The 25643-nt window shown below is 43.4% G+C and overlaps 1 protein-coding gene across 2 annotated transcripts in view; it reads right to left on the bottom strand.

Annotated features, from left to right (window-relative positions):
- Positions 1-25331, bottom strand: part of pcbp4 (poly(rC) binding protein 4) — a 36888-nt gene extending 11557 nt beyond the window's left edge. The window contains exons 1-8 of one of the 2 annotated variants that reach the window (XM_030119093.1): positions 25176-25331; positions 12070-12260; positions 11880-11903; positions 10497-10529; positions 8181-8297; positions 3908-4039; positions 1694-1822; positions 444-518 (exon numbers count right to left, since the gene is read on the bottom strand). In XM_030119093.1, coding sequence (XP_029974953.1) covers positions 444-518; positions 1694-1822; positions 3908-4039; positions 8181-8297; positions 10497-10529; positions 11880-11903; positions 12070-12177 — 618 coding nt within the window. In that variant the 5' untranslated portion in view covers positions 12178-12260; positions 25176-25331. The remainder of the gene's footprint in view (positions 1-443; positions 519-1693; positions 1823-3907; positions 4040-8180; positions 8298-10496; positions 10530-11879; positions 11904-12069; positions 12261-25175) is intronic. The other variant, XM_030119094.1, reaches the window with a different exon arrangement.
- Positions 25332-25643: the final 312 nt, after the last annotated feature.

Here is a 25643-nt window from a genome sequence, read left to right as displayed (position 1 = left end):
TTCAGCATGCACTACCTCACTTCTTTACTAAATAAAATATGCAGCACGGTTGATTTGCTCCAGTTGCAACACAGACAAACAGACAGACAGAAACACACACAGAAACACACACACACACTTCTTTGGAAAAATGTGAACATCACATTGCCAAACTCTTTACCCACCAGTACCTACGTTTTCATTCTTCTACATCCAACCTGAACTCAGCATTTACTCCTGTAAATTTGGGAGTGATGTAAACCCCCCCAACACACGCACACGCACACGCACACACACACACACACACACACGATCTGAGTCCTTGTAAAACCCCTGTGACTGTAACAGGGAATTGGCCTCAAGGTTTGACAACTTGTGCTTCTCTATCTTAGATAAGAAGCCCCAGAGTGTGTGTGTGTGTGTGTGTGTGTGTGTGCATCTGTGGTAAAATCTCATTTTCCCACCTGGTTCCCTGCGATGAGGAGAGCAGCCGGTGAGGGGCTCGGTCGATAGGGGATGGTGGCCCCCTTCGGTGGAGACTGAGGAGTCAAAAACAGGCCACGAGGTCAGAGGCTGGAACATAAAGCTTCACCCTACATGCACGATTAGGAAGTGAATAATCTGTGCAAAACTACACGAAAAGAAGTCTGCGAATAGAGTGCAAATGGCGCTCATCTCACTGTTACATTAAGATACAATAACAATTAATGATGAACTAAAGCGCTAATGGCACTGACATTATCCCCAGACTTGTTTTTCTTTTGATAATATTAGTCATTCATTGAATAATTGAAGCGGTGCAGTTGGCGCTCTGTGTGATAATAGCCGTGAGCTCCAGTATGCTTCAGACCTCAAGGCTATGCAGAGGTTTGCCCTCTGGATAAATCAAGCATTCGCTGACAAGTCGACGGAGATAAAATTCTTCAAACGGCGAAAGCAGATTATACATCGTACATGACAATGTATATCTTATCGGGAACTGCAGTGTTGGTGATACTGTTTTTTGGGCGTATAAAATGTAGAGCAGTCACAGCAAATTCTTTGTATAACTTTGCATAATTTAAATCTTGGGAGCCAAAAGCAAGAAGCCGCTGGTACGGAATCCTAATGAAACTTGCAAGCCTTTGAAGAGAGCCCTGGAAAACTGGATCAAACTAGCAATTAGTCAGTCAGGTCCAGCTGCAATGCTAAAACAAAAAGGACTTGTGCACTTCCATGAACACACAGGAAGAAACTGTGCTTGGGGTTGTTTTTCTCTCATCTCCTGCTCGATTTTCTCAAGAGAGTTGTTGTCTAAAGGTGGACAGATTTCGCTGCGGGCCAGTTTGTTTTCTCTGAGCAGTTTAGTGTCCTCTCCAAGAATACTGAGCTCTGACCTGAGAGCAGCACCTCTCGACTCCAACTAATGTCTCACGCAGCGGATTACAGCACAGAGGCCGGGTATTCTTGTTATTTTGTGCCCCGAATGAAGATCCGCCCTTTACGCCTGCACAATACAGTCGAACGTCTCACTACAAAACAATGCTGCTGGGAAAAAAAAAAAAAGCGTTCACTTGTGCTGCAGTGGAACTGGCAATAAGTGCATGTTGGTGAAATAAAAACGTGCACGTCCACAGCAATTACTCCCTCCGCACAGCTGCAGCGGCTCCGCTCAGACAAAATGTCAGCTGGGTGTGTGTGCACGGTGGAAAGAGAGGAGTGGTACGCTTCCTACCTCCAGGATTACTGTGCAGATGAGCTTGACACACTGGATTACGGAGTCTTGATTCCCAGATATCGTCACTCCTCGCTCAGTCGAGTTGGGCAGCAAATCCCCAGCCACCTGTATCTGAGCTCCAGTGCTCTGCAAATGATAGGGGTTTAGAAAGAAAAAAAAAAGAGAGAGAGAGAGAAAGAAAAAGAGATTAACTTGATTCTGCCGATAATGCGAACTGTGATTACGCTGCTTTCTGTGCCTCTCTGCCAGCTTTGCTGACCTTTTTAGTTTTCCAGCTGTACTGAAGCAGACCAGCCACACAGTTTAAGGCAGAGTCGAGTCAGATCTGAGATAAACTAAACATCATGTGCGATCGCAAACCACCCGGCTCCTAATTGAGGCTGATGGCTCCCTGAAATAGCTCATCTGCAGGCGAGTGCCGCTGGTCGAGTTAAGACTCTGCAAGATTTATCCACACTTACTGATATTGACACATTTCTGCAGGCTTTGGATGAATAACACAAATAATGAATGTTCCTGTAGCTTAACATGGGTCCTTTGGCAACCAAACAAACAAAAGCAGACTGCACAAATGAAACAACTTGGGGATATGAATAAAGCAGAAAAGCTCTTTCTCGCCACAGGAAATCAGGATGCCATTACTGGTGAAGGTAAAGGTTAAAATGAGAGAGATTCTATTTGTAGGTTGGCACAGAGCTGAAGTTACAGAGTCAGATGTCTCTGGCAGCAGATCTGATAAGTTTAATCCTAATGTTTCAACTGAGCTTAAATACAGAGACTTTTTCCCTCACAAAGATGTCACTGCTGAATCACAGTGCGAGCTGTCCTGTTCATTTCCTGCCGTAATCACTCAACAATAGCACAAAGCGTGCGGTAACTTACACGTGAAAGAAATATCTGCTGTCTACAGTGATGCTGATGTCAACGTCAGGGTCAGGATACGAGGAAGTACATAAACACAACCGTGTGATACATATATTTTTATCCAGTCTGATGGAAAGTTGCTGAACACATCAAAATCACACATTTCACTTGTTTACAGTGTGAAAATGTTTCTAAATAGTATTTACGTGACAAACTGCTGATGCTGCCAACCATCAAGCACTCGCTTTTTGGTTTGGCAGTTGTGTTCACCTGAATTCAGACTGAGGAGGAAAAGCTTGAAATAATTCATGTAAATATGAGCTTTGTTCCAACAGAGAGCGTTGTGTTCTGCCCTCGATTTAAAATATTAATGCATTTTTATGTGCAGCTTCACTTTTCTCCAAACGACTGCATCGAAGGTAAGTAGGTCAAAGTCTGCACCATCAGTAAAACCACAATAATATGAAACACAGCAGGATCAAATAAACCTGAACTTTCTTGTTTTCCAACTACATTATCATCGTATTGAATTAGTTCGTTCAAACAATAATGCAGAAAGTGCTGATTGATCAGTTCTCAAATTATTAGTTAGATCTATTGTCGATATCAATGAGACTCTGTCTTAATTTTAACGTGATGATCAGAGCTTTTAAATGCCTCTTCTCTTTTCACCATGTTTGTGATTCCAAAAAGAAATAGAAATTTAGGTTAATCTGTCTCCTCCAGCACTTCACCCTCTCTGCATCGCCAGGCGCTGCAGCCAGTCCTACTGACTACGGTCGCTTGCAGGATGCAGTCTGGACACGCCGCCTGCCCATCGCAAGGCAAACACATTCATGCCTAATGGAGGACTTAGTCAAGCCCACGTTTATGGACTCTGTGAGTGGAAACCGGCACATGTCAAACTTATGCAAAAAAAAAAAAAAAAGAGGCAAACTTCACAAAGACTAACCTGGGGGTCTTCTCCCAGTGAGATCAGAGTGCAGTAACCATTTCACCACTGCAGCCCTGTTAGTAGTCATATTCCACAAAAAAACACTTATCTTATATATATATTTTTTCCTGCATTGCTGCTATTAATAAATATGATTGAACTTTTACATTACTGCAGCATGCCCGGACTATAAATGCTATGATTGTGGATGTCTAGTCCCTAAAATGTATTAGTGCAATTATGCAGCACACCAAAAAGCAGCAGAAGTGTGGAAAATGAATATCGCTCCCCTCCAGCTGCAGCTCCCTTTCATATTTCCAGGAGTAGATTTGCTCTTTTCATATTTCAGTCTCGGACCTGCCTGCTCGGCGGAGATGTGGAGGATGAAGTAGATTTGTGTTCTGGCCGCTCACCTCTCTGATCTCCTTTATCTTGGCCCCTCCCTTCCCGATGAGCGAGCCACACTGGCTGGCGGGGATGACCAGCCGCAGGGTGACTGGTGGCTTGGAGCTGATGGTGCCGTTGGCCACCAGCGCTGTCAGGTCCTGGAGGGAGATATGAGGAAAGAAAAATGTGGTGAGAGCGGCCAGGACAGAGGGGAAAAGAGGAGCGAGCATCCTAAAGGAGGAGATCTGACAGCAGGGGTCAAGGTGGAAACAGAGAGGGACATAAATCACTGTGGGGGGGGGGGGGATCATGGAGGCTTAAAATGAAGCTGGGCTGCATTCATCACTTCTTATGAGTCAATCTGAGAGGTATTTCAATATACTTTTAATCTATTCAAGGTCTGAAAACAACATGACGGGAGGGTAAGAAATGAAACCAATTAAAGTGAGTGAACTAAAAACTATCAGGAACAAAGCAGGCATCACACGCACAATCTGAACTACGGTATTTCTTCTGCATCAATAAGAATGCAGGGACATTAAAAGCCAGTTGGATCCATACTGAAGGAGTCAGGTGGAGCTTTGGGTCGAAGGCAGAGAGAGCAAAGAGCAATCCAGCATCAACACGCAATCCAGCCGGTCTGTCAGCATGTTCCTCCATGTGCGCCGAGATGAGAGAAAAGACGGCCACAAATGTATGTTCTCCAGTAAAGTGTGTGGTCTTGAACCCTGTTTAATCATTTAGAGAGAGTGCTGAAGCCTGTATGAAAGGAGAAATATGCATTTTCAATGACGAGGGTGAGAAGACCGTCCTTGGTGCTTTTAGCTCTGCACCATCAAACCGAGCCGTTGTCCTTGTGTCCTCACCACCTTCATCTGGTCTCTTTCAAAAGAAATGAAAGACTGGATTTCATAATAAAACACATCTTTTCATATCTGTAGACGCATTTCAAAGGTGACATAAGTCACATCCACGCAGGTGCTGTAAATGTCGTTTTTTTTTTTCATTTCTCATTTTTTTCCAGTGTTTTCTCCCCCCGTTATAAATCAAGACCGAATTGAAAAGAATAGCCTGCTTTCCTTGGTAAAGAATGATTCTGATTTCTCTTTAAAGTTTAGAGAAGAGGTGATGTGACAATAGCTGCCAACAGCTTTAGCTCAGACTTGAGTCAAGGCGAGAGCCACCTTTTCCTGCAGGTGGGGCAGGTACACATCTGTCTTCACTGCACAGAGGGACTGAATCACTGTTTTTAGTTTTGCTTTTTTTTTTTTTTTCATTATACCAATACGCTCCAGCAGTTTTCCCCCTGATGACTTCCCATTGTTGTTTTCTATTTTCTATTGTAAGTCACATTGTCAGCGTCCACATTTTGCAATTAAAAGATATTTTTTGTTGCTGTCAAACTACATTTGAGTTGTCGGGCAGCTGGAATGAATAAACATGCATCGCACGGTTAACAGTCCACCATTAGATTTAGAAACTCTGTCCTGATGGATGCAAACATGCTAACATCACAGTCTGGTCTGTTTGTGGGGAGATAAACCTCTGTTATTATGCTCAGTGCAGGACAAAGGCAACATTTGTGCCAATCCCCCAAAACAATGTTTTTTTGTAAGAATTTGTATTATTATAGGAGGTGCCGAACATCCATGCACAACCCTGTTGAAATGATGGAAAGGAAATTAATTTTAGATTAAAAAAAAACTGGAGATAATGTTGCAGATGAAACTTGAAGTGATCCATGGTGAGAATCAATAACTGCATTAAAATTAGAAATTGTTTTAAATCTATATAACCTCTGATGAACAATATCTTTTGTTCAAATGATGTGCTGAATCTTTATTAAAGGAGAATTTTGTGACCTGCAGATCATGCAGGTTGTCATGACAGGACAACATTAAAAGCACTGAAATTGCATAAGCGGTGGATGCGGAACGTTCTTCAATTTTTTGGTCTATTTTTTTCTTTTTCTGTGCGTTTCTAGATGTGTGACACGTTGGCTTTTTAAACACACAGTAAGCTGGGTGTCTGCGGTTTCCAGAGAGAAATTAAAACTTGGATTAATCTGAGTAATTAACCAAGTGAGCTTTGGCTCAGAGAAAATGGAGGAGGCCATTTTGTATTGTGTTCAAATGTGGCTCCGTCTCTCGTCTCCCCGCGACGCAGCTTTAGCTGGCATTTCAGGATTTGCACAGCGAACTGTATTCACACATACGGGCTTCTGGTGGCGTTACTGAGCTGCCGCCTGTTTAGAGGGTTCAGAGATCACCAAATATTCACAAATGACCTTCAGCCTTGTCCTTTGTGCTCACAACTCTTTGTAAAAGATGTTTTTCACATACTGGTTAGCCTCTACTGCTCAGTTCATCATTAATATAATTAGTTGCCATTGTTTTTGAGATGGCTTGCCATCACATGTGAAATGTCCTCGGACACAGCGGGCACGTGTCTGTTCTGTCGTACGTCTAACCTCGGATCCGTGAGTTATTTGGATCAAGACTCTCAGCGATTTGATGAATGTTTTCGCAGCGTCGGTAGCAAACCACCGTCTGCCGGGCTGTGGGTAGAGATTGAGCCTTTAATTAATGAACAGTGTCTCTCAGTGAGCCTTTGAAATGTAAATATGCTGCATGGTTTCTCCTCCCATCAGAGTTCAGCCCACAACAAACGCGTGACAGAATGCGAAGCACGCTCCCGTTTTCCACCGGCATTGTGCCGGGCCGGTCTGCTTTAAGACGAGCAGAGATTGACTTAAGAGGGGACCGTGTTGACGTGCAGCCTCCGGAGGTTTTTACTCGAGAAGCAAACTGCGCAACGTTCCCGATAACTGTGAACTTTAAATTTAAAAAAGCCCGATTTCTGATGTGCCTCTTGTGCCTCTCTGCTCGCGTCTATATTTAGTGAGGCAGATCAGGCTCTCTGACGTCTCGTCTCATTAGAAGAGCAGCGCACGGCTCATCTGTACAATCACAAGACTCAGGGCGTCATTTTCTTGATTTGATCTAAAAATACGAGCTTCATCTTAACAACTGTGAACGTTTCCGATATTTTTTTTTTTTTTTCCCCGTGCCACAGCAAATAAGGGGCTCTCGAAGCGAATTGGTGGAAATAAAGATAGAGGGTTACACAAGCGCGAGTTCCTGAGCTTAAATCCCCAAAGCATATTGTGCTGCTGGTTCGGTAAGGGCTCCAATGCAGGCAGATTATGAGGCTTTCATGCACGCCGTGATTCAACGCCTGAACACAAACCGTCTGATTATCAGATCACCGTTTTTGCACATATGTGGCAGCGGTTATCTGTGCACCGCAAACACACACAACTCTCACAACAGATCAGCTCCCAGATGACAGAAATTACTGAGATTCTGTGTAATCATGAACCCCCAAACAGAGAAAAACACAAACGCGAAGCCTAACGCTCATTGGCTAAAAATCTGATGAGTCTCTTTATTTTTAATTGAAGGTCTTGGACTCATAATAAGTCAACGTACGGTGGAGGCAATGCGCAGTGGGTCAGCCAACACGTTGTCATGGAAACGCAGGAGTTTCAGGGTTGAAAAGAGGTGAGTGTGAAAGATCTTTAATGAATACCGCACTGTGCCTCCAGTCAGCGTATGTTTACTGAAGCACCTGTTTCCCTGCCAGTGTCTGATGCTGAATCAGAGCTTCGGTTCCAACGTATTAATTAGCACCGTGATGGACAGTCGCCATGGCGATTGATAGCATGAGGAAACCGTCATCATTAGCTCATTAGCAGACGGTGACAAATGTACAAATCCTTCTCATTAAATCATGTGACACTAAAGGAAAGAGCTCGTAGGAAATGGTGTAGGTTTTGCAGTATTGTGTGCAACACGCACAGCTAGAGGAAACACGCTGGGTTTGCATGTTCCCCCTTGCTGACTTGCTTGTTGTAGTTAAATGTGAAAGACGGTTCGTTTCTCTGACTGTACTCTGGATAAAAGATGCATGTTGATGTGACCATGTCACTTTTACCAAAGTGGTTTTGCAACATCAGACGCTTAATTCTCAGCTGCAGACTAATCTAATGCGAAAGCATACTAAGTGCATTGAAATTCAAAATTTCTTCCTTCCGTCACTTCAGTTTAGAGAACAATCAATAGCGATGAAAGGGCATTAGTGGTAATGCTGGGAAATGATTTCTTGAAATAATGTGGTGAAATGGGTTCCTGTTTTTTTTTGGTTTTTTTTACAGACTTCCAAAAATATGAGAAGCCTTCAGAGATACTGTGAACTCCGGCGTCAGTTCAGAGTGAGCTGAGAACATGTAGCAGGTACCTCCTCCAGTTTGTACGTGATCATTGTGAAGGCTCTGAAGACGCTGTCCGTGGAGCCGGTGATGGTGATGATCCTCTCTGGACATGATCCCTCTGAGATATTGACCCGAGCCGAGCTCTGTGGGAAGACGGCGCACTGGATTATTCAAATTATCAACAAGTTCAGCGAATTCATTCAAAATCACTTTGGAGAAAAGCTCGATTGGTCAAACATTTTTAAGACTAAATACAGAAAAAAAGTGGTGTAGTTCATTCTCAAAAGAAACTTGGATAAAACATAACATTTTGTGTTTTGTTGCAAAGAAGCAAATATATCACTGAGCTGAACAGATCTATGTTTCTTTTAGACTTTTCATTGTTATCCAACAATATTTAGAGGATTAACTTAATAAAAACTGACATAACATACAAACTTAAATGTTTCAAACTTTTTTTTTTTTTTTTTTTATAAATAATCGTGATATTCATGGTATTCAGTTGGAAAAACTGATCTAATATATGTGGGATTTTTATGGCTCATGAAGTGAAATTATAAAGAACAGAGAAAGGACAGATTTCCATTTATGTGTGATAAATTAGCAAAATGAAGTATCACTGTTTGAATTCAATCAATACTGGGGAAAAAGCTTCCCATTTAGAATTTAGAACTTCCCATGAAGATAGAGGATCGATTGAAACATTCATCAAAGCGAGTGAAAAATATTAACTCGTGTTTACAAAATCCCATACAAATTTCAACTATTTATTTAATTTGTGTATTAATTTAATCTGACAGAACACATTTTCTGGCGCTATTAGGAGATGAATTTCAGTTTTTGATCATGATCACAATTAGAGTCAGAACACAATATAGTTCCCTTTCATAAACAACGAGAAACATTTCGCAGTTCCAGATGAAATAAATAGATTTAAGAGGTTTTGTGTGAGGGTGCAGGGTTGGGTGGGAGGTGGAGGGAGGGTTTGGCTGTTTAGGGGAAAAAAGCAGTTGTTTAGTGAATTTATTAAGGTTTAAACAATCTGTGAGTCGTTCCTACTTTTTATAATTCTTTTTATGTGAGGTTCATTAACTGTCTTTTGTTTGTATCTTCACATATAAAACACAATCTTTCATCTAACAAGACAGATCTTGCTCTTTTTCCAAGATTCTAAGCATTTCTTTAATGTCTTTTTTTGTTGTTGTTGTTGTTGTTTTTTGCGTGGTTGCAAACTGAGATAAGTGTGGAGAAACAGCTCAGTTTTCTGAGGGAGTCCAGAGGGTGAAAAGACTATGAAAGCCATACAGCACATTTCTATATCCCACACTGATAATGTAGTTTCTACTCAGGCATCATCCTCGGACAATAAATCTGCCATCGGCGGCTCCTTTCCATTCTGTGTCCTTGTATCTCTAGTTAAAGTCACATGAGCAGACGCAGGACAGAGCTCTGACCTCTGGGACATTTCCTCCACTCGGGGCTGTGAGTCATTGCCCTGCTGTGTCCGTAGAGCCGGACTGACGGGACGAGGCTCGTGCAGACGGGAAGCAGCAAAAGCCGAGGAGGGGACGGACGCAGTGAGCGTTTTATCCTGCGGCTCTTCGGAGCTGCGTGGTCCCGTCACCTCCCGGCGCCTGTTTATCCTTCTGCCTCATAAAGTTACGGCATAAAACCTTCGCAGCCAAGTGAAGGAATCGAGTGTGTTGGCCTAATTACTTTTTAATACAAAGAGTTAACCAAGCGGCATTACTTTATCTGCACCCTCGAGACCCTTTAGAAAGAGGGAATGGAGGGGCACACGGAGAAAAAAAAAAGGAAGTTGTTTTAGGCAGAAAGAAAGAGAGAATAGGGATTTGGTGAGAAAGCTGCAGAAGGAGGTGCGGTGAATGGTCGGGAGAGAGGATTTAAATTGAAAAAGGTGCTTTATTGCCCAAAAGGCAATTCGGACAAAGTACCTGCTCTGTATGCTTTTCAGTCTCAAAGGTCCCAAACAAGCAGAGAGACCTGCACTTTATTATTTATACATACAGCTGCCAGAAAGCCTGACCGCTATCAGAAGGCCTCCTGAGATTAAATGAGGTCTTCTTACCTGACATGAATGTGGATAACGCACACGCTTTGTGTCTTGATTAAAATAAAAACTGAGGTCAAACTGTTTCTTATGCGTGTTGTGCATTGGAGTAAAACAGGAAGTGGCGCCTTAAACACATGCATACTCCCAAAAGACACGGCAGGGAAACAACAAATAACCTTGTTTTACGCAGAAGTGTAGCAACACAAGCTAGTAAAAGTATGAAATATGAAAAGTGGTGCTTTAAAACTTGAAACCATGGACACTTTACCTCTTCTCGTATTCGTTTCACAGTTTCTCCTTTCTGAAAAAGACAAGATGAAGGGCGACCTTAAACAGCATCAAATGTTCAAATCATCACAGTGTGTCCTCCGTCTGAGTGAAACCTGCCATTTTAAACAGAGTCTCATTGAGATTTAGCAGAAAAAAAAAGGGAAAAAATAAAGATAGAGTTTCAATCTGCAGTGCACATTTGCGCTTGTCCTCGTCACTAACCCTGCGAGAGCATATCAAATATATCCCAACATCAGAGGAGAACGCACACACACTGCACCGGCTTTATAGTGTACAGTCTTCAGTGTGTGTGTGTGTGTGTGTGTGTGAGTGAGGAGAGCAGTTAGTCAGACCTGTGTCACACTGCAGCAGCTCATCCTCTGGCGGTTTTCTGATTGCTCATTCTCCTCCCCCTTCATTTCATTTTGGCTAAAGTCCACCCGAGCTGTCAGAGCCTCATTCACACCTCAATGCACCAAAAGACCACCGCGTCTTACGCCGGTATCAGAGGAGCAGCGCCTCGTACCTGCACCGCTCCGTTGTTTATGCTCCAGAAAGGAATATCTGTGCTCTGCTGTGAGTCTGGTGTCAGTGTACTGATGGGGAAAGGATGAGGGGGATGGTTGCATAGAAAGGAAGTGGTGGTGGGGGGGAGGAGGAGGAGGAAGGGCTTGACAGGGTGGAGTGCTACGTTATTAGTTTAAGTACTGCAGATGGAGAGACTCTCTCCCGGTCCAGATTCATATTATCAAACAAACTCATTGTACCCTTTTCATCCTATTCAATACGGCAGGTTCTGCATTTTCTCCATTTCTTTCCATTTCTCTACATTTGTGTTTTTTCTCCTTTCTGTTCTTTTGTGAGTCTGATGGCAGAAGGTATTCAGCGGCGCAGCTCCAACAGGTCATTTCTATAGCAGACACCGAAAGAGCCCACAAGGGCTCGAACGGTAGCTCAGTTTCAACAGGAGGCTTGCAGTAAATGCACTAATGTTTGCGTTTGATGGATTACCGCTTTGCTTCCTAGGAGGAGGAGGAGGAGGAGAGGGGGGTGGTGGTGGGGTCTTAAGAGGGTTGGTTTCAGACAATTATATTTAGGAGGGGATATTAAGAACGGCTGCTTGTTAGAGGCCTTTTTGTCGTGATGATTTCAAAGTAGAAGCAAAGACAGGGAGGAAAATGATTCCTCCAAGACTTATTATGAATCCACATAAAAGCCATCAATAAAGTATTGGGCTGAGAACAATGCAGAATAGCTATAGATTTACACAAGATTAGACCCAGGCATGTCATTTTAAATCGTAATCTGACAAAGACATCCAATTCGTTTTCATGATTAATGTCTTACGGCTAATGCGGAGAAAAAAAAGATGAATTCTCACCTTTCCTATGATGCTGCCAACCTCCTGAACACAAAGAGATAAAGATAATTACACAAATATGAATGAGAGCAGCGCAAAAACAAGTTATCCTCAAAGTAGCCTTCCATTATTCATCAGTGGAGTGAATATAATTCATGAGGCTGTGACAAATGTGCAGCGGCACGCATGCATTCATTCATTCGTAAACAACCTTTCCATGCATGAGCAGTCGCAGTGTGAGGGTCACTCCCAAGCCCCCGTCGCCAAAGTCCTGCTCGCAGTTCATAGTGGTGTGGGAGTGGCACGCAGGGAGACGCATGAACAAGGCTCATTCGCTGGTCAACGCAGTCAAGCCCAGGCCAGCGCTCGTTCTCCGGCTCTCCGAGGTCCTTCAGTGCAGCTCTGAGAGGGAACACAATTAGAATAACAACAGCGATAATCACCTCAGATAGGTTTAACAAACAAAACACACACGCACGCGCGCGCACACACACCAGCCACATTAATTCAGTGTCATTACTCAGTGAACATTTTGTCGCACTATTAGATCTAATGGCGATGTTCTAGTTCATTTCTCGGGAATTGTGCGCTTGTGCCGAATCTATTAAGACTTGGAGGATCAGACGTTCAGATGAAGAGGAGGCGAATCAAACACATGCGCATCGTCGCTGGACTTTCATGCAGCAGACCGCGGCTGCCGACATCTCGGTGAAGAACTTCTTCATTAGTCGGAGTCGTTGTAATATTGATGATGATATTCATAACAAAGCCCATAATGAGCACCGTCGTGTGTGCGTGTGTGTGTGTGTGTGTGTGCGCAGGATATTGACCACAAGCACCAGCAGTGTCAGCGATGTTGCATCTCATCTCAGCTTTGGGACGCTAACAGACAGTGGGTGGGCACTGATGACTAACATACTATCTTCATTACTTGGCATCTTCATTACATTTTCCTCTCAGAGCGAGCCCAGTGAGTCTTGAAAATCATGGCAAAAAAAAAAAAAAAAAAAAAAAGAGGAAAGAAATGGGGGGAAAAAAAAGTCCTCCTAGGCACAAAAATTTCATTTCATGCAAACGCTAATCAAATTTGCAACAGTTTATTTTTCTGAAAATTGAAAATGTTTGGAGCTAAAGTGGGGCTGGGGCGTTATCGGTTCCATCGGAGCGCTGGAATAAGAAAGGGAACTGACATGTGCACAGAGTTTATAGGCAGACAGCAAATGGGAAGCGTCTGTTCTGATCCGGGAATGACACTGAGGCAGCAGCAGCTCGGAGCATGTCAGCTATGTGACGGACGCCATGATGATTAATGTGCGAGTCACCTGGCTGCTCGCTGTCTCTGCATCATGTGTATAATTAGTTTATGGAAACATTCATGTTTCCTCTTGATTTATATTTGTCGGCCCGGAAAAGTGAACACAGAAGGACACGTAAGTGTGACTATGATTCGCAGAAAAGCTCAGCTTCACAAACCCTTCTGTCACTTCTCTTTCTCAAAGATGAACTGATAGATGTTAATGTTATAAAGATAAATGACAATAAATACAATGACAGTGTAATAATGTATCTGACATTTCACATTAAAAAGACCAATATGGGCTTCCAGCAGTACTTTTCATGCTCTATACTTTCTAATAGCTATTAACAAAATATGTTTTTACGAAAAAACAGGAAATGTAATTTATCTTGAGGCAAGATTTGTTCAGCAAACAACTTAAAAAATATATTATTATGATTTCAAGGAATGTTCCAATAATTACTATTTTTATTCCTTTCAGTGAGTACGAGCTGGAATAATTTCCAGGCCCTGTAAAGCTAACTTGCAATAAAAAAATAATCTGCTAAAAACTGTCATCATTTTGTAAATAACATTTCATAAAAATAGCCAAAAGGTTAATTTAAAAATCCATGAACTGCTGAACGCAAAAGTATTTTGATATTTGTCCTTGAATGAAACTTTTGGTGGAGCGCAGTAACACCAAAATTATTTTTATACCAGTGTAAATTATATTAATTTCCAGTTTTTCTCAACCTTAAATCCAGTTTCTTTTAAATGTTTGATGTCCTTCATGATGCTGCTGCAGGTTTCCAAAAAAGCATTAACTCACCAAAACACCAGATTTTACATAATTAATCAACCAGTCACAGTGTCACATTCCATTAAAAAGCTTTCTATCTTTACCATGAGGATCAACACTGGAAACAATTTTGACTGGTTTGTTTACATGTCATTAAATTAGTAGTACAATGTGTCACGTGCCAAACATTAGATTATTGACATTAATCGAGTAAAAAAAGATGTCAAAACAAAGGAGAAACAAAACATTGATTGTTCAGTAAACATGGCATTTCTAGTTTCCAAATGCAATAAAAAAAAAATCGAATTTTCTGTCCATCGCAAGGAGGCATACTTTGAAGATTAAAAAAATAATAAGGCATCTATGAGGAAACATCATTTAAATGTTCTCTGCTAGTAAATCTAACTGTACAGTGATCCTGTTATGAGACAGCGTGCTGCCACTTACTAATCCACACTAATCACAAACTACCAGTAATCTTAATTAAAATGTCATTGGAGTTTATGTAGAATTGATGGGGGCATTTAAAGTCGTACCTCTGCTTGGATATAAGCTAATTCAGTCACACCATCGCTTTTCTGCAATATACTGAAATGCATTCGTCTCAGATGTGTGAGGAAGTCAACACGTGGCAGAAGAACCCTTCATTGTCCCGCTCATCTTCAACTCCTGCATTTATTATCAACACAGAAACAAATGATTGCCTCTTCTTGGACTCATCAAGGCCTGTTTTGTCCACCGAACGAATTCCAGGCAGCCCACAGTACGAACCCACAGACACATGTGTGTGTGTGTGTGTTTTTTTTTTTTTTTAATCAGCATGCTGTCTGTAGATTTGGTGAGCTGTGTGAGGAGATCATGTTTAATAAATGGGTGTTATTTTAGATGAGATCCAATTCCTGAGGGACTTGTTGTAGGCAGGTTTATTGCTTTTACTTAGTGCACAAGGCCATCACTGCTAGGCTGATTTATTTATGTCCTGCATGCTTGCAAAGACACATTGAGATGCTCTCTCACACACACACGCACGCACACACACACACACAAACACACACATATTTCTTAAGATGTCACAGAGCTTGACTGTTTTATATTTCCACCACGGCCATGGCCCCGGTCTGACACGCCAGCCACTCAAAACGTTGTGAGGCAAAGTGTCATTTAGCAGGATTATACTGCATCAAGTCAAAACTTCCCTTGCTTTTCTTTTTTTTTTTTTTTTTTTTAAGCAGTGCTCATCAGATTGCCATCCAAAACTATCAGTTAGAAGCTCATCTCCATACAATTTCCATAAATATCGAACAAAGCCCAAGGGGGGGTGGCTGAGTGAAGATAAACAAAAAACTGGAGCGTTTCAGCTGCCGGTAGCTACAGATGTGAGGCGCTGTAATCATGACTCCGAGCTTGATCGATGCGTCTTGAACACATGTTATCAAAAAGCACATTTGTGTAACCCATCGGCTAACTTCATTATGCGCAGGCACTGAGAGGCTCGGCCAAGATGTTAGCACGTTATTGCATTAGGAGTTAATGGTTGAAGGGATCATTATGTGCATCTCCGTGGGTTGATAACAAGGCATGTGTTCTGTCTGCGTGAGGGCGGCGAGCCTCTGAACTCCTCATTTTCTGAATCCCAAGCAGCAGCGTTCCAGGACGAACAGAAGACCCTCTGTTCCAAATTAGAGCCTCGAACTCAGAACAGGGAATCAGCAAAGTGCGAACTGCAGGACTGGGCTGCCAAAGCGCAGTCGGAGCAGGAGGGAGGCCGAGAGCCCGTCCGCCATCCGTCCACGCTCGCCGATTCTGTAACCTTGGTGTCTCTCCGCCCGGCTGCAGCCTGCGAGAGCCTCACACATGAGTCACTGCTCGTATTCATCTTCATGTAGCTACACTGAATTACGCATGACTTTGTGGAACCAAAAGACAGATGCATAAACAAATGGCGGTCGGAGCAGAAATCTGCAGCTGAAAAAGTAAAAATAGCTCGGCTTAAAGAGCATTAAAGGGCAATTAGGGTTTGTTACGGGTTTGCTTCAAAGGTCCGGCTGTTTGAAGTGAGTCGTGGCTTGAAACAGCAAAAAGACAATCATGTAGTTTACGGTAAACACTGCCAGTGAACATAAATCAAATGACATGTTCAGTTGTTAATATGTAAAAATGTGTTTTTCCTCGACACCGATATCGTGGTAATATTTCTAAGTTTTGAGGTTTTATCTCTTGCTTCTAATTTTCCCCAGCTGTGTTGGATCCTGTTTTTCCACCAGCAGCCATTCAAAAACATGTTTTTTTTTTCCTCCTTCATTTTTCTGCTGCTGACTTTTTCCCTGTGGCAACCAGATATGAAATAGTATTTGGTATCTATCGATTTTTTTTTTTTTCTTAATTGTATAATTTTCATATTAATCACACTTCAATATTTTAAATGTTCTCATTTTGAATTTTCAGAGCATGAATGCACAAAGCATGGCAACACAACTCATCACAATTCAGCTATTCTTTTGTCATGTGGACATTATGCATATTGATATTGACAATTGTAACAATACAATTGTAATAAATGTGCAATGTATTCAGAAATCATCGAATCATCATTGCTGTTTGAGAAGTAAATTCTATGTTTGTTCAGGTAAAGTCAGAAACAACATGGCTGAACAACTATAGAGGCAATAGCACCTTCTAGCTCTTGGGTGGCATTTTTAGCTTTCTGGAACCTTCTCAAATATGAATTTAATGGGCAACAGGCCAAAATACATGTGTGCACAAATATTCCCATGATGCCCCAAGATACAACATACACACCATGAATGTTCACACGGTTTTCTTCCTGTGCAACCATGGATCGAATGTGTTGTATACAATTGTAAAAAACAAATTAAAAAAGAATATGTATTTTTTCTATAGTTTCAATAAAACAAGAGATTTTTCAATGTGCAGCTGGCTGTGCAAAAATAAATACAAAATAAAAATACATCCAGGACCAGCTATAGGTCAATATAGAGAGGAGTGTGAAACCTGGAGCACCCAGAGACCGCTCGGGGGAAGAATTCTTATTATTTACAGGAAGTACGCTCAATAGATATCCTTTAAATGTTGCGCAGACATCAATAGTCTTGTGTATTTATTAGCTTTGTAATTGATCCAATGCCTACCAAACTAATCCCAATCTTATAGAGTTGGTGTTTACTGATAATTACCACGAGTTTACAAGCTGTTACAATAAACTGAGATGGCAAAGATCACATTAGATCAGGTCCATATAGCAGCAGGAATCAAGTGAAGTGCCACTTTTAGCTTTGCTGTCATCAGAAAGACATTGTGCTGTTCTCTAAACATAGTTTTATTTTTCCAAGTAAGGTGCAAGGTGCATTTGCAAGGTGGATTTGCAGATCATTCTGTTTATTTTCTAACCAGCATTTACATTTTTGGGAATTTTTGGGACACACACACACATTACATTGGATTCATTGATTGTAAAAGGAAACTTCCTGACACAGCTGTTGTTTTCGGACACATTGCAGCAGTGTAAATAAAAATGCACATGCTGAGTGTACAGGTGGTATAAATATATGATGTGCAAAAATGTGCCCCTGTTACTCTACTCTGGTAGAGCAGGTGCAGGAAATGGAGGGATACAAAAATGCAGGATGGTCTTATGCAATGTTTAATTACAGTTTGGGAATCATTATGGAGCCTAATTACTGCCAGAAGAGCTAATAAAGAGTCCAAGATGGATGTTTTTGGTCTGTCCTTCATAAATCATACCTCAAAGATCTCGCAGATAAAAGCGGCCGGCATACATCTCATGACAGCTGCCAGCAATGGCTTTTTTTTTATTTTCTTGCCATCTTTTCAAGCTCCCTCTCCACAGAGACTGTCAGGATGAAAAGGATGTTGTACAACCCGCTTGTCTCGAGGACTGGACACCTGTTCTGAGACAATCATGTCCCTCACACAACCAGCAGGCAGACGGCTCGGGGCGGTCTCACAGGAGATGGGGACATGCCTGGTCTCCGTGGCGAGCTGGGGGGGGGGGGGGGGGGAACAGGACTCCCCTCCGCACGCGCTGCAAACGGATGAGGGTCGGCTTGATAAACACACAGAGACGGAGAGGAGGCCGGGCGTCCCCCGGGTGGGCACGTATAGACCAGTAAGTGAGAGGGTGTCAATGAGCGTACGCATGCACGGTGGAGGCAAGAGGTGAGAGAGCATTCGCACAGACACACGCACACATGCGCACACACATATACAATCCAACACCACCCCCCGTCCACACCCCCACACCCCATCTCACACACGTTCAGACAGCAACATTCATAGATCTGTGTGCACCAAAACAAAACTCAAACAAACCCGCTTACAGCTGCTAGGATGAAAGGAGCCATCTATTCACGCACACACACACACACACATACGCACACACACACACAGAATGTGTCCAGCTCAAAACACGGGAGCAGAAAGGCTTTGATCTGCAGTGAAGTTCCACAGGAGAACTTTGTGCATCCATCTGTCATGAAGAAACTCCAAACTCAGTCATGTCTGAGTGTCTGAGAGCATGAGACGACACGATGCGAGAGTCAGCTCCGCACACAACGATGGAAAATACAAGAGGGGGGAAGAAAGGGCTCTCTGGGCTCCTCCACACTTGCGGTTAGTCGGTCTCCTCTAAACTTAAATGAGAAGCTCAGGGAATAAACGTGTGCTTATCCACACAACGGCACTTGGGTGTAAACAAAGCATCCTGTCATTTAGGGTTTCTGTCTCTAAATCTCATTCTCCGCTGTAGAAAAGAGCAGAAGCTCTCAGGAATGGATATACTTACATTTTAGCAGTTTCAACTTCCTGCAGTGGCAGTTGGCTTAAATGAACACAGTGAAATATTCATCATGAGCTCTGTGGCAGAGTGACATTAACAGAAGTGAATGGAGACTGCATGTGCCACATAAAAACTCTCCGTACAAAGAAATCCACCGTCTGATGATTAATTCAGTGGTTACACCAACTTCTAATCATGGATATCGTAAAAGAAATTCCAAATTACTGAAGATTCACATTTCTTCAAGGGCGAAAAGGTCTCCTCTTTCCTTTGAGTTGCTCAGCCTCACATGTCCAGTTGCTCATGTGTGCAACGGAGGATCCAAGCTACTTGAACACAGGAGTGCTGATAAATTGAGAATACGATTATCCATTCATCTTCTATCCTTATCAACCTGCAGATGCATTCACGCACAAGCGCGCCAGCATGCACACACACACACACACACACACACACACACACACACACACACACACACACACACACACAAGAAAATGCACATCTATGGGCAAGTTTGAAGTCACCAATTACATGTTTTTGGACTGTGGCAGAAAACTGGAGCTTTCTCGCTGTAAGGAAGTGCCATGTCAATGACAGTTACTTAGTTATTATATTTAATTAAATCAACTTTACATTTCATATTTACCGACGCACTGATCTTTTTTCTAATACCTGATCCTTTCTCATCATTATGTATCATCATTTTTAATTATTTGTTCCTCTCGTTTCAATCTACTCAAAGCTCTGATATATAAATACATTAATCTTTAATTTACTCAACACCAGACACAGTCATCAATATTGCAGATAAACGGCGGCATCATTTTAGAAGACATAAACCTTGTGTTGTTGATTACAATGAGTGCTCTTAATCAGTGTTTTCTGTATTAAACATAAAATCCCTGATCTTCGTTGGTTGCGGTTTGAACAGATTTGACAGACAGAGCTGGAAACTCCTTCGAGAGGCTCCAGCCTTCGTCTCATTTACATTCAAATGTTGCTAAATCCTGAGTGGTGTGAGGAAAGGTATGAATTTAATCTACTGAGGACAGGGGGGGAAAGAAACACACAAATCTCACATGGGGAATAATCAAAGCCTGCCTATAAATAGAAACCCGGGCATTCAGCAAGGCACCTGATTAGAGAAACATTCCAATATAGTGTTTTATTCTATGTTATTCTAACAGGAAAAGATCACAAGCTAAAAACATAACAAGCTCTTGATTTCAGTGTGAAAACCCTTCAACAATAAAGCCATCCTCGCGCAGCCTCCTCACCGAGAGGAAGACGAGAGGCAGGAGAAGGAGGCTTTAGCTGTGAAAGAGGAGAGGCTTGAAATTAAAGAGCAGTGTTTCATCTCTCAGCATGTCTGTCTCGGCTCTGTCACATATAATGGGAGGGGTCGGCCCTCGGCGCAGAGGGGACTGTCCTCTCCTATCTGCCCCCGGCCTCATCTGGTGTTAAAGCAGAACCGTGTCAGCCTGCAGTGCGAGTCGCCTGTCAACCGCAAGGCCCCAGAGAGGGTTATCAGACCCCCGAGCTGCCTGCTGGAGTCAGGCCGGCAGCCACGTCTGCGCCGAAACAGGAGCTGGCACTGATAACTTTGAGCTAACAGCGGGGTGATTTCACTCCGCAACACGAGGTGTTTAAAAAAAAGAAAGAAAAAAGATTAAAGCCACAAAATTTCTACACATCTGTTTAAAAGTCGTCACAACAATGACGGATTTTAATTCAAAAGTCTTTGCAAACGAGCCTTCCTGAAACTGTGAGCTCGGAGGCCGGCACAACAAATCTGGAGCGCTGTCAGGTTGGTTATTAAAAGAAAATCTGATTAAATTCACTTCGAAAAACACATTTTTGACGATAACAGGGTTAAGCGTCCTTCATCACACAACAAAAACATGTTATTTCTGGCTCGTCGTCAGGCTTGGCGAACGAACACACGCCACTTCAGGAGCTCCACTTTCTATGAATTATTGACATCAGAAACAGCTGCATTTGCGAAGTCTGTCAAACCTCAAAGTGGCATGAATCAATACCGGCGAGGCTTCTTCTTGTCGCAGTGACTTACGATCATGTCGGTTCGTCTATACAGCTTCGACGCTGCCTTCTGTGGCAGAATCTGCATATTTACGAGCAACTCCGGTGGGTAATGAACGGCGGCTTAATTGACTCGCCATGGTGGCAGCCGACAGTGAGCCTTCAGTTTCCGAGACGTGTCGTGATGGAGCAGTATTTAGTCCGCTCTCACTCAGTGATGATTATTACCCTTAAAAGAACTGGGCCACTTTGTGAGACGCGTACATTGATCAGGCTTTGATGCAGCAGTTTTTACAAAGCGTCTCCCGTCTCCTCATTAAGCCAACCTGACTCCCTTTCCCGTTCTCATTATGAAGCAACACAAACATACAGATAATGAACCTTGGAGGATGGTGCTTCAGGACAGTCGATTGTTATCTCCCGAGCGGCCGCCGGTTCCAGACACGGAGTGACACCGTCTCGGCCTGTATTTACAGCGACACACAGAGGCCTGGGACTATAATCTGTACGATTATCATTCAAACTTCTGGTGACCAGGCTTAATCTAAAAACAGAAAAGCGCCTTTATATGGAACTGACTTTGAGCATCACATGGTGCGAAGCTGTTCTCACTTGATTGTACGTCTTGACTGCTCCGCAATGTTTATCCCTCTGGATACAACACTGGAATTTTCTGATCATTTGCCTTGCCTCGCCTCACGATCGCATGCCTCTTATTATCAGAGAGCCCCTATTAGGACCATATATCATTCTGAATGGTGTTTTTGGCATGGTGGAGAATACACTTTGGCAGGGTATTAACTCCAGCTTTTATCCCATCCCTCTTACTGGATGAAGGTCACACTCTCTATCTGCAAAATGACTTTTCTCTCTTCTCTTTCATCCCTGCTTCCCTCCCATCCTCCACACCAGGGCATGAGTCAGAGAATCTGACACCACGGAGAGGAGAAGAGAGGGAGGAGAACAGAGAGAGGTGGGAGACAAACTGAGTGCAAGAGAGAGAGAGAGAGAGAGAGAGAGGGAGGGATGGAGGCAGCTTGGAGGGAAGAGAGACGAGCTGATCGATATCTCTGAGAGACATGAAACCTGAGACGATCTGGACTGTCCCTGCTTCCTTGATGTACAAGATACTGTATCAACCCAGGCAATTAAAGTCATCAATGCACAGATGGCGCTGGAGTCCTTGCTCCAATCTCTTCATAAATCTTGACTGTACAATGTCCTTTACAGGGTTGTACAGTCTGGCTGCAAAATGTTCGCTGCATTTAAGTTGGCTGACGGTATACTCCGGTATAAAACATCGGCAAGCACGCCGAGCTAAAACTACATATTACATAAGCCCCACAACAAACTGAGCACAAACCCAAAAATAGTGCAGTCCCTGTTAAATATTTCAGGCACTCGGCAGCTGAAGGGGGATAAAAAGCTTCTCTCCTTCTCGGTCGCAACACAAACACACAGACAGATGCAGATGGCCAATTGAAAGAAAAACCTCCATTGAGTGTACTGTAAAGAAAAGCGGATTACTGTTGCAAAGGCAGCCTTTAACATACGAGACTCGCTGACTGTAGGGCACACATCGGATACACCTAATGTCGCTTCTCCAGCCAGTCTGTACTCTGTGGACGGCATGAAAGCTTCTCTTTGAGGGCAGCTTCTGAACTAAATAAATCACGCTCATGAGACTCTTTGCGAGACACAACAGGGGAGTCACGAGGCCTGCCGGGTCAATCTTTAGAGCCCAGCACAGTGCTATCTTTTCATAGTGAGGACAGCCTGAAGCTCTGTCAGCCACCGGCTCCGTGTTAAGAGCAGCAACGGAGGTCACGTTGTGCCCCAGAAGAAAGGCTCTCTTCATAGAGAAAACAAGAGGGTCCGAGACAAAGGCAGCTATACACTGTTTAGCTACGTTGAAGCAGCCACGTCACAAATCAACAAGGCCTTCATGTGATTTAGTTGCTTGTACAACACTGTCGCCACCTCACAGCGAAATGTAAGGATAATGAACACAAAGTAGAAAAAAAGCAGAGCCGAGCCCGGAGAGTGTGTAGTTATTAGACAGCGACAAGCACAGGTTAATTATTCAAATTCAGGTTAATTGCTACAGGGGATTTATCTCAAATATTGGAGAGGAAATTAATTTGTATCACAACAATGCTCTTGTGACAACAACATCTAAATTAGTGCCTGAGTCGAGATGATGATACTGATTTGCCTCATAAAACGCGGAGTCCAAAAGTACTACTGGCTATTACAGGATTTTAAGTGGATCTGAAGAACAGAAACAATTTGGGATTAATGTTATACTGCTGAAGGAAATCGATGAAACTAAATAATAATATGCATACAATTCAGATTGCTTTGGGAGTGGAGACAACAGCGGTCCCCTGTGTTGTTAATGGTGGAATTATCCAGGAAAGCTCCTCCTGTATTCTCGTTGTCGGTAAAATGTGATTGAATAGCCACGACCTCTCTCTGCAGATCTGTTTAATAGAGTAAAGCAGCTGCACTGGGCCGCATTTACTTGATGACTGCGAACAAAAACTAAATGTTGGGCCTGTTTTCTCTCCGCCTTCACTCTGCTAGAGCAGCATCTTACGAGATGAGAGGAATTATTGGCAGTTCCCAGACGTTGGAGCAGCACGTGTCAGGTCTGGCTTATGTTATTTATGAAGCCGCTCGGCCCCAGCCCGCACTCTGCAGCAGGGAAGCAGGTGGGGTTTCATTATTGAAGATGCTCTTCCACTTCTTATTAGATCTCTGACTCTCAGAGTGCATTAAGGAATTGCATCTGGACAGAGAATCAGCAATACATGATGGTCTGACTTTGTGGCCCCTGGAGTCCCTCTAAAAGATATGTGTGGTTCTCGCAGCAGCCAAATAATTTGTCCCACTCCTTTTCCAGGAATAAATTGTGCATTTGCACTCAAGCAGACACCTCCTTTAACACACACACACACACACACACACACACACACACACACGCCCACATACACACACACAGAAGGAAATGCTATCTCTTATTGATTTCTGTTTTGTGCTCAGGAAGATAAATCTGAATCATGTTCACCTACTTTTTCCGTAAAACAACAGCCACACAATGCATTACACCCTAATAAATCTCCACACAAGCAGCTACACCCCAAAGTGATCTGCAGTTCTCTAATTGTGCCCCATATTTCTCCAATTTGCTTTAAACGGATAGACGCTGGAGATGCACATGCAAGATTCATGAGCATCTCCGGGCAGCAGGAGCCATCATTTTCTGAATCAATCAGCAGGTCCGGACTCAGATGTGCTCCTATTGATTCCATTGTACTAAGTAGTTGGAATATAATCAGCCCCTTTGATTTCATGAGTGCGTTGTAAGGACATCTGTGAGGGTAAAGTGGTCAGATTTCGGTCAAAGCATGCACACTGTTCATCGACAAATGTGGACAAATCATGATTTCAGCTGGGAGAAACATCAAGGCCACTGTGCACGGAAGCCAGCACAGAGTGGAGAATCGAGATGTTTGTGCTAAATGAAAGTAATTCATAAAAGGAGCTCGACTTATTGACTGTAAATCCAAACCAGAAGTAAACAACCAACAGGAACTGTCTGGAGACTGTATGATGAAGAGGAGGGTGAATAAATGTGTTAGTGTGAATTTGTGGTAGTGCTTTCCAGCTGAGTCCCTCACAGGGAACCAAATGTAACCAGACAGTTCAAAATTCTATACCTAAACACTTCCATCAGAATGACAGCAGCGCCACATGTTCGAGTACATTTGGGTCAGTTTAACAACGCAGCTCTTCCATCCAGTGTAAAGTAATTAGGTATCCTGGTGAATAATGGGGCTGTCACACACACTCGCTGCCTCAGCACCAAGCAGGCGCCCACAGTCCACGACTTGTTGAGAATGATCTTTGTGTTTCGGGACTGGCCAACGGGGTCCACTTTCATTATCATAAAAACGTCCACGCACGCACAAGAGTCCAATTGTCTCCTCTGTCCTGCTTTTGTCTCCCCCGTGATCATCTTGGCGACTGTGTGCCATATGCTGTAATCTAACAAGCCCAGCCACTTTATGGCTTCATTAATCCTCCTGATTTCACCCCACACTGTTCTGTATGAGTGAATCCGATTGAAAACATGGACGCGCGGTGAGAATCACACTGTCAAAGGCTTTCGGTCGGCTGTACTCGATGATCGGAGCACTTTATTGGCTAAACTGAAAATACAAGCCTCTCTGCCGGGTGTAATTCCAGTTATGACTCACTATATTTAACGGCAGAAAGCGATAAAGCCCGTCACCTTCAGTGTTTGAGCTGTTTCAAGTTGTAAATTTGAGAACACGCCGTTCACAGCAAAAAGAAAGATGTGCCCTTTTAGCCACTTACCTGTTTTCATGTAAAAGATCTCCCGGGCTGCAGCTCCCGCTAAACTATCCCCATGGATGAGTGCTGGCCGGGCTTTGTATCCACATAGAGTCCAATGACACGGAGCCGTAGCGCGGAGCGTCCTCCCGGTGTGTCAGCAGACTGGAGCGCAGGGCGCCTGTGCGCCGAGGAGGGGAGAGGAGGCGCGCGAAGGGCGCGCGCGCGCAAACACACACACACATACACACATACACACACACATAAACACGCGCACGTACACACACAGCCTGGTCACCGCCGGACATCCTCCGGGTCGGCCGGTGTGCCGCGGTGTGATTTCCGCCCCCTGTCCCCACAGGACCCCTGCTGTGGGAGAGTCTCCGCGCGCACCGGCACGTGCGGCAGGATGACTGAACCCGGGTCACGTGGAACCAGGTGGAACCAGGTGGAACCGCAACATGACAGGGACGTTAACGTCTCCATCGTCAG

The sequence above is a fragment of the Salarias fasciatus genome, chromosome 20 (genome assembly GCF_902148845.1).
Source record: "Salarias fasciatus chromosome 20, fSalaFa1.1, whole genome shotgun sequence".
Taxonomy (NCBI): domain Eukaryota; kingdom Metazoa; phylum Chordata; class Actinopteri; order Blenniiformes; family Blenniidae; genus Salarias; species Salarias fasciatus.
Note: the sequence above shows the minus strand (reverse complement) of the source record. Positions and strands in the feature narration are given on the sequence as shown.